At 39.3% G+C, this 14028-nt stretch overlaps 1 protein-coding gene across 1 annotated transcript; it reads left to right on the forward strand.

Moving 5' to 3' along the window:
- Positions 1-3932: 3932 nt before the first annotated feature.
- Positions 3933-13887, forward strand: slc2a11l (solute carrier family 2 member 11, like). Its single transcript, XM_040000840.1, has 12 exons — positions 3933-7884; positions 8186-8284; positions 8380-8540; positions 8668-8792; positions 8905-9034; positions 9888-10036; positions 10131-10318; positions 10550-10660; positions 11271-11372; positions 13027-13102; positions 13219-13346; positions 13450-13887. Exons 1-12 carry the CDS (start codon positions 7861-7863, stop codon positions 13654-13656), a joined length of 1500 nt encoding a protein of 499 aa, XP_039856774.1. The 5' UTR covers positions 3933-7860; the 3' UTR covers positions 13657-13887.
- The last annotated feature ends 141 nt before the right edge of the window (positions 13888-14028 follow it).

The raw sequence follows: 14028 nt of genomic DNA on the forward strand, positions 1-14028 counted from the left end.
CCCACTTTACAGGGAGTGCAGAATTATTAGGCAAATGAGTATTTTGTCCACATCATCCTCTTCATGCATGTTGTCTTACTCCAAGCTGTATAGGCTCGAAAGCCTACTACCAATTAAGCATATTAGGTGATGTGCATCTCTGTAATGAGAAGGGGTGTGGTCTAATGACATCAACACCCTATATCAGGTGTGCATAATTATTAGGCAACTTCCTTTCCTTTGGCAAAATGGGTCAAAAGAAGGACTTGACAGGCTCAGAAAAGCCAAAAATAGTGAGATATCTTGCAGAGGGATGCAGCAGTCTCAAAATTGCAAAGCTTCTGAAGCGTGATCATCGAACAATCAAGCGTTTCATTCAAAATAGTCAACAGGGTCGCAAGAAGCATGTGGAAAAACCAAGGCGCAAAATAACTGCCCATGAACTGAGAAAAGTCAAGCGTGCAGCTGCCAAGATGCCACTTGCCACCAGTTTGGCCATATTTCAGAGCTGCAACATCACTGGAGTGCCCAAAAGCACAAGGTGTGCAATACTCAGAGACATGGCCAAGGTAAGAAAGGCTGAAAGACGACCACCACTGAACAAGACACACAAGCTGAAACGTCAAGACTGGGCCAAGAAATATCTCAAGACTGGTTTTTCTAAGGTTTTATGGACTGATGAAATGAGAGTGAGTCTTGATGGGCCAGATGGATGGGCCCGTGGCTGGATTGGTAAAGGGCAGAGAGCTCCAGTCCGACTCAGACGCCAGCAAGGTGGAGGTGGAGTACTGGTTTGGGCTGGTATCATCAAAGATGAGCTTGTGGGGTCTTTTCGGGTTGAGGATGGAGTCAAGCTCAACTCCCAGTCCTACTGCCAGTTTCTGGAAGACACCTTCTTCAAGCAGTGGTACAGGAAGAAGTCTGCATCCTTCAAGAAAAACATGATTTTCATGCAGGACAATGCTCCATCACACGTGTCCAAGTACTCCACAGCGTGGCTGGCAAGAAAGGGTATAAAAGAAGGAAAAACTAATGACATGGCCTCCTTGTTCACCTGATCTGAACCCCATTGAGAACCTGTGGTCCATCATCAAATGTGAGATTTACAAGGAGGGAAAACAGTACACCTCTCTGAACAGTGTCTGGGAGGCTGTGGTTGCTGCTGCACGCAATGTTGATGGTGAACAGATCAAAACACTGACAGAATCCATGGATGGCAGGCTTTTGAGTGTCCTTGCAAAGAAAGGTGGCTATATTGGTCGCTGATTTGTTTTTGTTTTGTTTTTGAATGTCAGAAATGTATATTTGTGAATGTGGAGATGTTATATTGGTTTCACTGGTAAAAATAAATAATTGAAATGGGTATATATTTGTTTTTTGTTAAGTTGCCTAATAATTATGTACAGTAATAGTCACCTGCACACACAGATATCCCCCTAAAATAGCTAAAACTAAAAACAAACTAAAAACTACTTCCAAAAACATTCAGCTTTGATATTATTGAGTTTTTTGGGTTCATTGAGAACATGGTTGTTGTTCAATAATAAAATTATTCCTCAAAAATACAACTTGCCTAATAATTCTGCACTCCCTGTATTAGCCAGAGGTCCCTTTACTACGGTTCGGAGCCGCGGACCTTCAGTAACAGTAATAAATCACAGCAATAGTACATTCACGTAGTTGTAAACAGCATGATAATATATTAAGTAATCCAAAGTATTCAGAATACGTTACTCTCATTGAGTAACGTAACGGAATACGTTACAGAATACATTTTGGGGCATGTATTCTGTAATCTGTAATGGAATACATTTTAAAAGTAACCTTCCCAACACTGATGATTAATGAATTATATTAATGAAAAAAACTGCAAAACAAACTAATAAAGTGAAAAAATGGACTGATTTACCCCTGTGTGGCTGATGCCATCACAGGAAGAAGGCGGTCATGTCGTATGAATCACATTTTCTTTTACATCATGTGGATGGTTGGGTGCCTGTGCGCTTCTTACTGGGTATAAAATAAGACCAGGATGCACAACAACGAGTTTCTCTGTATCAGGATTTAAACGAGCACTTGCTTGCATCTCGGTGCAGATACATCAGCACACCTTTAGGGGACTAGTGAGTCTATTCCGCCAGGATAATGTTAGACAGATAGTCCTAATGTTATGTCTGATCGGTGAAAGCACCAGTCAATTTTCATAGTTGTTTTTTTTTTTTTTTTAAGTATTTGAGTTTTAGTTCCAGTTTTATTTTAATCCTTATTTGTGTTTTGGGTACTTTCTTGTCTGTCTTTCTTTCTCTTTGTGTTGTGTGTGTGTGTGTGTGTGTGCGTGTGTGTGTGTGTCCTTTCTGGGTCTCAGTTATCTGCTCTCCCTGTTTTATTTTGGTAAATACTTTTCTTTGTGCCTCATCCTGTCTTTGTTCTTTTCCTGTCCTTGTGATGGCCTGCTCTGCTGTGAACTGTTTGTGCTCACCCTGGCCTCCCTTGCGTAAATTTATTCTTTGTGCTTTCCTCCAGTCTTGATCAACTAGCCAGGTTTTCCACTTCCTATTGTGTGTTTAGTGGTTTCTCTGAGTTTCTTGTTCAGACTGGCTTGGTTATATCTTCAGTTTGATATTCTGCTTCTCCCCTTTTGTTCATCTGTATGTTTAATCAAGTGATTACAACCTCACCTCCTTGTACTATAAAAAAGTGATTTTAGTTTAAGTTCATTGAATAGAAGTAGGATTGTGATTGCTTTGTGTGTGCTCTAAGGAAGCCTATTCAACAGTTTTCTTTAGTCTGATTCTCCACAGAGTCAGTGGAAGTTCTGATAGAGACCCCCCATCCCCATAATTTATTGCAATCATGTGCCTTTCATTTTAGCTGAAAGGGTTGATTCCTGCCAAGCAGGGGTGCAGTGTTTCTGGAAATAATCAGCCGAGAGGAGAGGTTATAAAACTGTTAGACAGTTTAAGTCACCCTGACCAGACTGGAGTTAATGAGGATATAGAAGGTGTGTGCGTGAACCTGAAAAGCTCCTTGTAAAGTGAACCTGTTAGGCATTCATTATTTATTGTGATCAAGCGTTGCCATGGGTCTCCGTCTACTTAGGAGGACTTCACAAGTTTGGCACCAGGCCTTGAGTGTCAGTTTCTACTGCCAAGTGTTTCTGAGACAGCCTGAAACAAAGAGTCCAGACTCAGAAATCCAGAGTTATTTCCTGGGAATATAAATGGAGAAACTGACACATTGTTCCAAATCTAAAGTCAGTGCAAGGGATGGAAGATGCAAAACATGTCACTGACACATGACAAGAGAAAAGACCAGACTATCACAGAGCCAACACAAAGAGACAGACAACCATTTGCCCTCACATTTACACCTCTAGGAAATTTAGGATCAATAATTATCCCAACCCCACTAACTGCTTGTCTTTGAACTGTGGGAGGATCCCAGAGGACCCGGACAGAACTCACGCAGATACATGGGAGGAACATGCAAACTCATCTGAGGTGACTGTGTTAAGTACTGCACCACCGTGCTGCTTTTCCCATTTGTGTTACTAAACATTCTTACAACATACACAATATAAACAAAATCTCTGCCGTGGTTAAAAGTTTGCAAGAACCGAAACTGCTTGGATAAAAGTGAAGACAGTTTGGATAAATGCAATGGAAAAATAACAGCACTCATGAAAATGCTAAGTGACACCTCGGTTTGGAGCAGCTTCTCAGGCTGACTTCATTTAAGGCGTTCTTCACTGATTCATTTTGCACTACTATTAAACTGGAGGGCTCACAAGAGACCACTTAAAACAAGAATGAGTTTTGCCTCCATCTCTGTGCGGGGACGCTTTGGCTGTCTATATACAGAATGTATATTAACAATATTATTATTGTTATCATTACCATTAAGTGAACATTTGTCCTGCTGGTGATGCTAAATAAAAGGGCTAGGGATCACCAGGGTTATTAGGGTTTGTCTTATGGATATCTGGTAGTTGTTGACACAGTTTAGTTTGAAGTTCTTCGAATATAGAAGAGAAGAGTCTCACTGCTTTGCACCCACTCAAAACCACTCTGGACATTTATTTGAGCAGTTATTTTGAAGCATTATCTAAATGAACCTTAATTAAATTACATTTTAATGGAGACATAAAAAGTACATTTGTACAATCACCAGTTCAATATGATAAATGCAGCTTAAAACCTGCTGACTTTGCTTCAAATTTAGGTTTAACAAGCTTTCCTATTTTAACTTGTACTTTCACCCTTGTATTTGCTGTTTTAGCACAGATTTCAGTTTGATTTTCTTTCAGTGGCATCTTTCTCTCTCTTATAACATCCCAGGCCAAACCCTGCCAGATAAAAGAAACAGTTCTCACCTTCTGATGGCGGTAGCATGGCATAAAGGAGTGGTTCCAAGGGCTTGGCGAAGAGCAGGAGGTATTCTGATCCTTAAGGAGAAGAACTTCTCATCCATCAGCCACTTTCGTCAGTTTAGCCTGCTGAATGTAGAGGGAAAGATCTTCTTCAGTGTCTTGGTCCAAAGACTATCTACTTTCTTGCAAAGAAATAACTATGCTGACAGATCAGTGCAGAAGGCCAGCATCCGGGGCTTCTTGGGATGTCTGGAGCATGCCACCGTCATCTGGCACCAGATTCAAACTGCCAAGAAAGAACGAAGAGACCTTCATGTGGCCTTTTGGTCAGTTCTGCATGAGATCTTGTGGATGGCCTTCAACTATTTCAGTGTACCAAACCACATCACAGGACTGGTCGAGACCTATTTTCAGGATTTATAGTTTTGTGTGAGAGCTGAGAACACCACCACAGCCTGGCAGCATCTGGGAATTGGAGTTATGGCAGGCTGCACGATTTCTCTTCTGGCATTTATCATGACAATGGAGTTGGTCATGCGGGCATCTTGGTGGGTAGCGGGAGATGAGAGACTCAGTAGTGGCCTTCATCTGGCTGACATCACTTGGGTAGCTAAGGCAGTCTGCTAACCGTGAGACACACACCCAGGTTGATTGATCAACTCGTGGTGGGCCTGCCTCAGGAGAGGGTGTCAAAAGGGTAGAAAACCTAACAGTAGAAATTTTGCTGGTTGACTGATACAGCTGGCTAAGAGCCTACTGGGAGCTGTGCAGTTCATGAAAGTGAAACCTAAAGGAGGAATGAAAGAGAAAAAAAGAAAAAGAAAAAAATGTTCTGCTCTTCTCCCCTCTTCTCTTCCTCCCTTTTCTGGGAGGCAGTGGGGAGGTAGAGCGCACAGCCCAATCCGGCGGGGAGGTGCGGGATGCCAGGCACTCTCTGCTCTCTCCTATCTTGTCTCTTTTGTCTTACTTCTCTCTATCACCTTTTCTATTCCTTTGAAGAAGTGAGGCTCCATAAATATTAGAGAGGTAAGTATTATTTCTCAGTTGTGGTGAATTGATAGAAGAAAATAAATTGTAGAAAACTAAACAGAAGAAAGTAGAAGAGAAATAACAATTTAAAAGTTTATTTTAAATTGACACACTGACACACTCTGGGGCTTGATCAACCCAAAAACTTTTCAGAACAGAGCCTAAAGGAGAGAGCACGAGTTAACAAAGAAAGTCGATAACGCTGATGTCACCCCTATTATTGCTGACGGGGTCTTTATGTTTTCTGAGGATAGCTAGCACAAAGAAAGCATCATAATGTTGAAGTGTCTTTGTAGTACCCAGCAAACATACTACAAAGCCACACCAGGTCACGGTGATAGTGTACCATGGGGCACATAGTATGGGCTTGGGACCCATCTGGGGCTCCAGCCATGTTTGCTTGGTATAGCTGGTCTCAGTTAGCACATAACACAGATTGCTCATGGTTTAACTTTGCTCATGTTTCACCAACACCATTTAAAACCAGTGTATTGTATTTAAGTTCTAGTTGTTTGTTTTGATAGCTCATCACAGTATTTTGACAGGAATGTTCTCTTCACACAGGAGAGTGATGGGCAGGTGGATGTGGCTGCAGTTACAGGCTTATAAAGAAGATCGGCCTATGCTTCTCAGAGTGGGAAGTCTGACATAGAGACTCACAGCTATTCGAAATAACTTTTATCCAACAACAAAGTCAGAGAATTGAACAGCAACGTGTGCAACCTGTACAACATTGATACTGATGGTTTTATTTTTGCCCTGCATTAGTAGGTTTTTCATGAATATTGTGTTTTTTTTTTTTTTTATATGTATGTAGGTTTGCCTTCCTTGGTGAAATATATATTTATGTATCTTTTACTGATTTCAGATGAAGATCATTTTCCCCTTTATCCCCATTGTTTCTTTAGTCCTTTTCACTATTGACAACGAGTCAATTTGGAGCCCAAGTTAAAGATTGAATCCTTTATAATTTGATCTGAGGGTGCATGTGTGGTTCTCCAAAGAAAGAAAAAACACACTGGTTCATCATTCAGTTCGCAGTAATGACTCCGTAAGAAAAGTCTTACAGCTTTCTCATAAAGTGTCAGCTGTTTCTCCTTCAGTCAAGCTGAAAATACAGCCTCAACGGCAGTTGCAAAAGCTTCATTCACCAGCAGGAATTTTTTTTTTTTTAAGTTCTGGTCTTTCAGTGCTTTATTGACAGTGTTTTTAGTCTGAAGCTGACTTTGCTTCCTCTCTGGAGGTCAGCTGTGTGACATCTGGCTGCATCATGTGTCAGACACAGACACACTGTCTCCTTGGGACAGTTGTGCACAGCTTTTGTCCTTTTTGGAGAACCGGCTTACTTTTGAGAACCAGATGTTATGTAACAAAATCTGCGCTTTTCACAGTGAAGCGTCTTACTGCTGCTTTTGATCGTTCGTTGATAGTTTATATTTGTGATTCTGACTCTGAACAAGAGTTTTGTAATAATAGGTGTGTTGGGCCACTCTTGTTTTTCTAGTGGAAACGACTGAAACAGCTTAATTTGGGTATCAAACCTAAGAAGCAACACTTTGAATAAATAGACATCTCACTGTGCCTTTCAAAGACAGATTACTATACACAATTAACAAAGGATTTAGAATAAAAAGAAACTCCCACACAATATTTTTTTTTTTTTACAAAACAAAAGTGCAAGACCAATGTGTTTCTTTCTTTGCTGAAGAATCTTCCAGCAACATCCAGTTTCTCCTGTTCACTGTTTGTATAACTGAATGAGGTATGTGCAAACATTAAGGAAGTTTTGATGTTGGTTGTAGCTTAATGTTTACTGACAACTGACACTGAGGTTTTCACTGTCTGGATAGCTAATACATTTTCCAAAATGTAACCTTTCTTTTGAGACTTATGGCTCTGTGTCCCTTCCATGAGATGATTTTCCTGTTGTGTTTTGTGATGCAATTCTCCACTAAGCTTTGAGACAAATAAAAATAGGTTAAAGGTTTTGGCTTAACTTCATAATCACGTCTTTGTCTCTCTCTGTGTAACTTTTTCAAACTTTTAAACAGATTGCAGGACAATAAATAACTTTTCTTTAGAGCAGCCTGTTAACCCTCTCAGGCCCAAATTAAGTTTTTTGTTGCTAATGCACAACTAAGTCCTGCAGTGGTACTTCTGAGTAAAAAAAAAAACTCATTAAATATGTATGTGGGGTAATCAGGTTGTTAGTTTTTAACTGCTGCAAATCTGCAACTTCTGCCTGGAGAGGGTTAAGAGTCTTTCATGAACACTGGGCAGAATCCTTAAGCAAACAAAAGTCATGCCCACATGACTTATTCCACATCAGACACATAACTTTTTAAGTTGTTGTTTTTGTTCCAAACACCTTTATTCTTTGGCCCAGAAAAAAGTTAATCATTTCAGCGCTCAGTTAAATGTGTGCTGCATCCATGTGAATGATCTGAAAAGACTTCTCACCCGAAAGTGACAGACCTACAACAATGATTCAGCACTTAGGACTCCTGGTAGGTAACAGTTAAAACTATTTTTTTTTTGTCTACATTATGTTTTTTGAATTGTGAATGGCTAGCTCAAGCATATAAATGAAAGGAAAACTTCTTTTTTTGATATTTAAATGACTGCTGTATATAGAGAATTGACACAATCCATAAAAATAATTGAACATACAGACTGACAGATGTAAGTTTAGGGAAATGTGGTATTGAAAAATTAAAATTTGATTATTTAGCATGATTGACGTTAAACAAAATGTACCTACATTTTCCATAAAAACATTTCTTAATTTCTTTAAAAACATTTTTACAGGTAGCTTATCCTGTTGTATTTGCTGCCATTTTTGTGTGTGGTATCGGTGGGACATTTCATTATGGATACAGCGTGTCTGTGATGACCTCCCCCTCTGTTGTAAGTGAGATACTTTACTAAATTAAAATACAGACAACCTTAAGCTGTATTTTCAGCATGCATAGACAAGTCTATACCTGTTCACCTTGTTGTAGTTTATAAAGGAGCTGGTGAAGCAAACATGCGTGCAAAGATACGGTCTCTCCCTGGAGCCATGGCAGCTCTCGCTCATCTGGTCCTTCACAGTGTCCATTTTCTGCATTGGGGGTTTACTGGGGTCGCTAGCAGCTGGTTCACTGGCGTCAAAATTTGGCAGGTTGGTGTACATGAGCATAAAAATTCCATATTCTGTTTAGCTATTAACATGGTACTGTCAAAGACATGCATAAATAGATGTTCTGCGTTGGCCTCAGGCTCTAAGTCTCTGTTTTCCTGTCCCATAGAAAGCAATGCCTTTTGTTAAACACCTTTGTGGCTATACTTGGCAGCATGTTGATGCTCTTGAGTAAAACAGCCATGTCCTTTGAGATGATCATGGCAGGACGATTTTTCTTTGGCATTAATTCAGGTAACCTTTTGAGCAAACTCACTGGAGCTAGTTTCCCGGCTGTCCAAACTGTCACCTCATTGAATCTGGTCAGATTGTGTATGTGTGTTGTTGATTTTTCCTGTTACTTTAGGAGTCAGTCTTGCAATTTATCCAATGTACGTCATGGAAATCGCTCCTCGGAAGCTGAAAGGGATTGTTGGCGTGTTCATTGGTTCCTTCATGTCTTTGGGGAAGTTCTCTGGCCAACTGCTGGGGATCAGGTGAGGTAGCCTACATGTGAAAACGAAAGAATCTCACAGTCCTGTGAAAAACTAAGTACATCTCGTGATTCTAACACCTTCAGCAGAAATAACCAGAAGTAATCATTTTCTGTATAACATCATCATTCTCTCATTGTGGAGGAAATTTGGCTCACTCTTCTTCACAGCACTGCTTTGGGCATTCATTTAGCTTTCTTAAGAGCTCACCACAGCATTTCAATCAGGTCTTAATTTTGACTGAGTCACTGCAGCCAATGCAACAGGACTGCAAAGGGTCAGATCATGTGGTATTACAATGTGGGACACATTCACATATTTATAGACATTTTTTTGTGGATTGGTAAATTTCATCTGGCCATTTCTCTGTAAGATGTTCTTTTGACTTGTTACCGTTAGCCTAATTAGATGCAAAATGTTCCTTCAACTCCTTAGTAAAACTTAATTTCCCAGCCTTTCATTGCACATTCCCAACTTTTTTGAGCTGTCTTGTTGCCATGAAATTCATCATGAGCTAATATTTTACATGAAATTTTAAACAACATATCTTTTCTATTTTGAACAAAATCTGAAATTTGAAAATCATTTGCATTCAGCTTTTATTTGCATTCTACACAACATCACTACTTTAAGGTTTTTATAGTATTTAACTGTATTTCTGAAAAACAGTCCTTTATGGTTCGTATTATTTGCAATTTATTTAAGTGCAATTTATTGCACTTTGTTACCATGTATGAAAGAATTATATGCAAAAATCTTTGGCCCTTTAAAACTTTTCATAACTGTGTTTTTGGAAGCATGTTGCTATTCTAGATATTAACCTGTGATAACTTGACTATTGATGTTATACTTGCAGTGAGTTACTTGGTACAGAGAAGCTGTGGCCCTGGCTGCTTGGTTTCATCGGTTTCACTGGGTTGTTTCAACTCATCACCCTGTTCTTCCTGCCAGAATCTCCCAGCTTCCTGTTGCTGGACAGAGGAGACCAACGAGCCTGTGAAAAAGGTGTACAAAAACATTTTTAGCCTTAGGGGATTTTCTTTTACTTAGTCACTGTTAACTTACCATTTAAATCTCATGTTTTTTCATGCCACCTTAGCTTTAAAGCAGCTTTGGGGCAATAAGGACTACAGCAGAGAGATCGAGGAGATGCTGGAGGAGAAAGCTGCCCTGCAGAGTGTCCGCAGCTACTCAGTGTTGGAGCTGATTCAGAACAAAACGATCCGCTGGCAGCTGATCACTGTCGCTGTAACTTTCACCTCAGTGCAGCTCTGTGGCATCAATGCTGTGAGTGTATATGCTAGAAAGAGAGGAGTCTTTCTTTCACCAGTCTCTGTAATCTCCTTTTTTAGATTATGTTCTTTCAAAAAATCCTGTAATGTCCAAATATAATAAAATGTAATAAATACATAACTAACAATAACAGTGAAATATTCAGCAGGAAAACTGGCCAGTTTCAGTAAAATGAATAGAAACATTACACAGTTTCTTATCTGTGTATGTTTAACTTCTCTACAGGTGTACTTTTATTCTTTTGATGTGTTTCGTGCGGCGGGAATCCCTGAAGAAAAGTTACGATACGCTGCCTTGGGGACAGGGCTCTGTGAATTTTCTACTGTTGTATCCTGTGTAAGTACTCTTTCACTGATATCCAATCATGTTTGTATCCAAAAAAAACCGGACTGTCCAGCAAAATATAGGTGCTCAGCTCAAGAACGACAAACTTTAAAGGACAAAAAGTAGTGCAGCAGAATGACTGATCCAAAGGTGTTTACTTGTGCAAACAGACTAGCATTTCAGCAGGTGGAGCCAGAGTGGACAAAAACTAACAAGGGCAACTTGTGTCCTATGACTCATCGTCCAATATATTACAAGTGCTAATCAACCAATTATACATTGTACACCTGATATGGACTGAATATAATTATCTACCTTATTTCTTTGTTCAGACTTCTGTTGAAATGTTAGTCACTTAGCACAAGCCAATTTTAGGGCAACCTTGTGTTTAACATCCTGTAAACACTCTATCGTTAATGTTTGTTTTATTTACTTCCTGCTGATGTATCAAATCATTTAAGGGAAAAAACGTCTGGAGGTCTCACCAGTGATGTAAATGCCTTGTGGCAGCTGTTTTCATGTGTAATCGTAGCTCCCCCATGTGGCTGTTTAATTAATTGTTTAATTTTAATTCTGTGCAAAACATTTACAGCAGCAGGCTAAATCTGTTCTCATGTTGCAGTTCATGATTATTAACAGAACAGGAAAAACGGCCCTGCTCTTCAGAAGCTACACAGGAATGTCTGTGACACTAGTTTTCCTCACCATCACTTTGTACCTGCAAGTAAGTCACTGCAAAACTAACCACTTTTAAAAATATATTTATATATACACTACCAGTCAAATGTTTTAGGACACATTATTTTTTCCATTTTTTAATTGAAAATTATGCTGTTTAATGTCTCATTACACCCTGAAATGAAAGCATAGTACAAATAAGCTGTTGGAGTTAAAAGAGAAATCATGGAATCAATTTATAGACAAAAATGTATTCTAAAGTTTTGATTTATCAAAGTAGCCAGCTTTGGCAGATATAACAGCTGAACACACCCGTGGCATTTTTTCTGCAATAGAAATCCAATATTCTTCAGGAAGTTCTTCCCATATCTTTTGCAGAAGTTCCCATAAATGTGTGACACTTGTAGATTGCTTTGCTTTCACTCTTCTTTCCAGTTCATCCCAAACCAGCTTGATGGGGTTTCAGTCTGGAGCCTGTGCTGGCCTCTCCATGTTTTCAAGCTTATTATCTTATTCTTTTTTTCCTGAGGTAGTTCTGGTAAAGCTTGGACTTATCTTTTGGGTCATTATCTTGCTGTAGGATAAACCCCAACTAGGCGCATACCCGAGGGTGTTGCTTGGGGCTGCAGAAAGCTGTGGTAGCCGTTTTGGTTCAGGGTCCCTCTCACTCTCACCATCAAATTTCCTTCCCCACGTTTGACAGTTGATACCACACACTGTGAAACCACCCTTTCGCCTACTCGAAAGGGTAGTTATGATGGGAAGATTTCAAATTTTGATTAGTCCATAATACCTTCTTCCCGTCTTCAGTAGTGCAATGGCAGTGTTTCGTGGCCCAGGCAAGCCTTTTGTCTTATTCTGATTATTCTTAGCAATGGCTTTCTTATTGCTACTTGTCCTGTTAAACCTGCTCAAAGTCTTCTCTTCACAGTTGAAACTGGGACTTGCTTATTACGACCTCTATTAAGCTGTGCTTGAAACTGTTGTCCTGTGAGCCACCTATCACGCAAACTGTTAACTCTCAGAAACTCGTCCTCTGATTCAGTTGTGGCTTTGGGTCTGCCAGAGCTCTTCCCGTCTGAGTTTCTGAGTGCCTTTTGATGTCGAAGGAAACTGTACTCACTGACACCTTTACTTTCTTTGCAATTTCTCTGTAGGAAAGACCTACATTTTTAGGTGCTATGATGGTCTGTCTCTCTTCCATTTTTCTCGCCATTTTTGTAGCCACACACTTTCTGTAGTACAATACTGTTCAACTGATGCTCACGAGGGCATGGTACCACAGTGTGTTCCAGCACTGCTTTTATGCAGACAGAGGGGGCAGTAAGTAATCCAGAAAAGTTGGAACACCTGTAGCAATTAGTAGCACCAGCTTTCAAGGGTTGATCAACCTCCATTGCTGAACGACAGCTTTAAATTGTTAACCCATTTTGTGTTCCCCGAAAAAGACCTTTGTTAAATAATTTTGAAATGTATATTATTTTTTAGTTTTGGGTAAACTTACCTTCATAAAAAAAACAAAAACATCTGGCAGTTGACCACTTACCTTTGTACCATTTCAAACTATTCACTGGACTTGAATGACTTGAATTGCGATAAATGACTGGAAAAATTGGGGTGTTCTGAAACCTTTGACAGATAGTGTATACATCTGCATATTTGAATAAATAAACAAACTTAAACCCTTTTGTTTTCCTCAGAGTCAGGTCTCCTGGATGCCGTACTGCAGCATGGTCCTTATTTTCCTCAGTATAGTCTTTTTTGCCATTGGTCCAGGTACGTTTATCTCTCAAGCTAATATTTCTAAAGACTGTAAAATTAACACCAAGAAGTTTTTCTTTTTGACCAAACAATGAGGAGATCTTATTGTAGCATGTACATTTTCCCCAAAGTTGGAGTTACACCTAGTCTTCCAGGGGAACTCTTTGCTCAGCCTTTCAGATCGGCTGCGTACACAATCTCTTGCAGCCTCAACTGGTTAGCCCTGTTTGTGGTTGGGATGGTCTTCCCCATCCTAGTGGTAAGTATGTTAAAAGTATGTAAAATGTGGCATATTTTTAAGATCATTTGAAATGTGTCAAGCACAAGGACTGACAAATTGCCTCCAAATGCTTTATTTCCAGGAGAAACTGGATTACTTTTGCTTTCTCATTTTTCTGTTTTCTTGCTTCATCTGTGGGCTTTATATGAAGTTCAACGTCCCCGATATCAAAAATAAGACACCGCTGGAGATCGCTGCAGAATTTGATAAGATGCATTGCAAACCCAAAAGAGAAGACGTCACTGAGAAGTACGCCAATAGAATCATATCATACGAAACCAAACTGTGATTAGATTTATAAAAAAAAATGAAAATATGCTGTTAAATGTGCAGCTTGAATTAGTCACTGTATGTCAGACAGACAGGATATGAATGACGTTAATAAATATTTAGGATTAAACTGGTCATCAAGGACATAGCACAGAGGTGTTTTTTTTGTTTTTGTTTTTTTTACTGATGAAGGACATTCATACTGCACCAAAATAACTGTGTAATACAAAAAACAAATAAATGACAGAAAAGTCATTTTATCTACTATAAAAAAGTATTTTCTTTTTTTCATTTTCTTTCTTTACAATGGGTACGCAGTAAGATAAAAAAAAAACAAACAAACAAAAAATTAAATATAAAATAGGACATTTTCTGTCAATGAATAATTTAT

The sequence above is a fragment of the Simochromis diagramma genome, unplaced genomic scaffold, assembly GCF_900408965.1.
Source record: "Simochromis diagramma unplaced genomic scaffold, fSimDia1.1 OVJJ01000596.1, whole genome shotgun sequence".
Lineage (NCBI taxonomy): Eukaryota > Metazoa > Chordata > Actinopteri > Cichliformes > Cichlidae > Simochromis > Simochromis diagramma.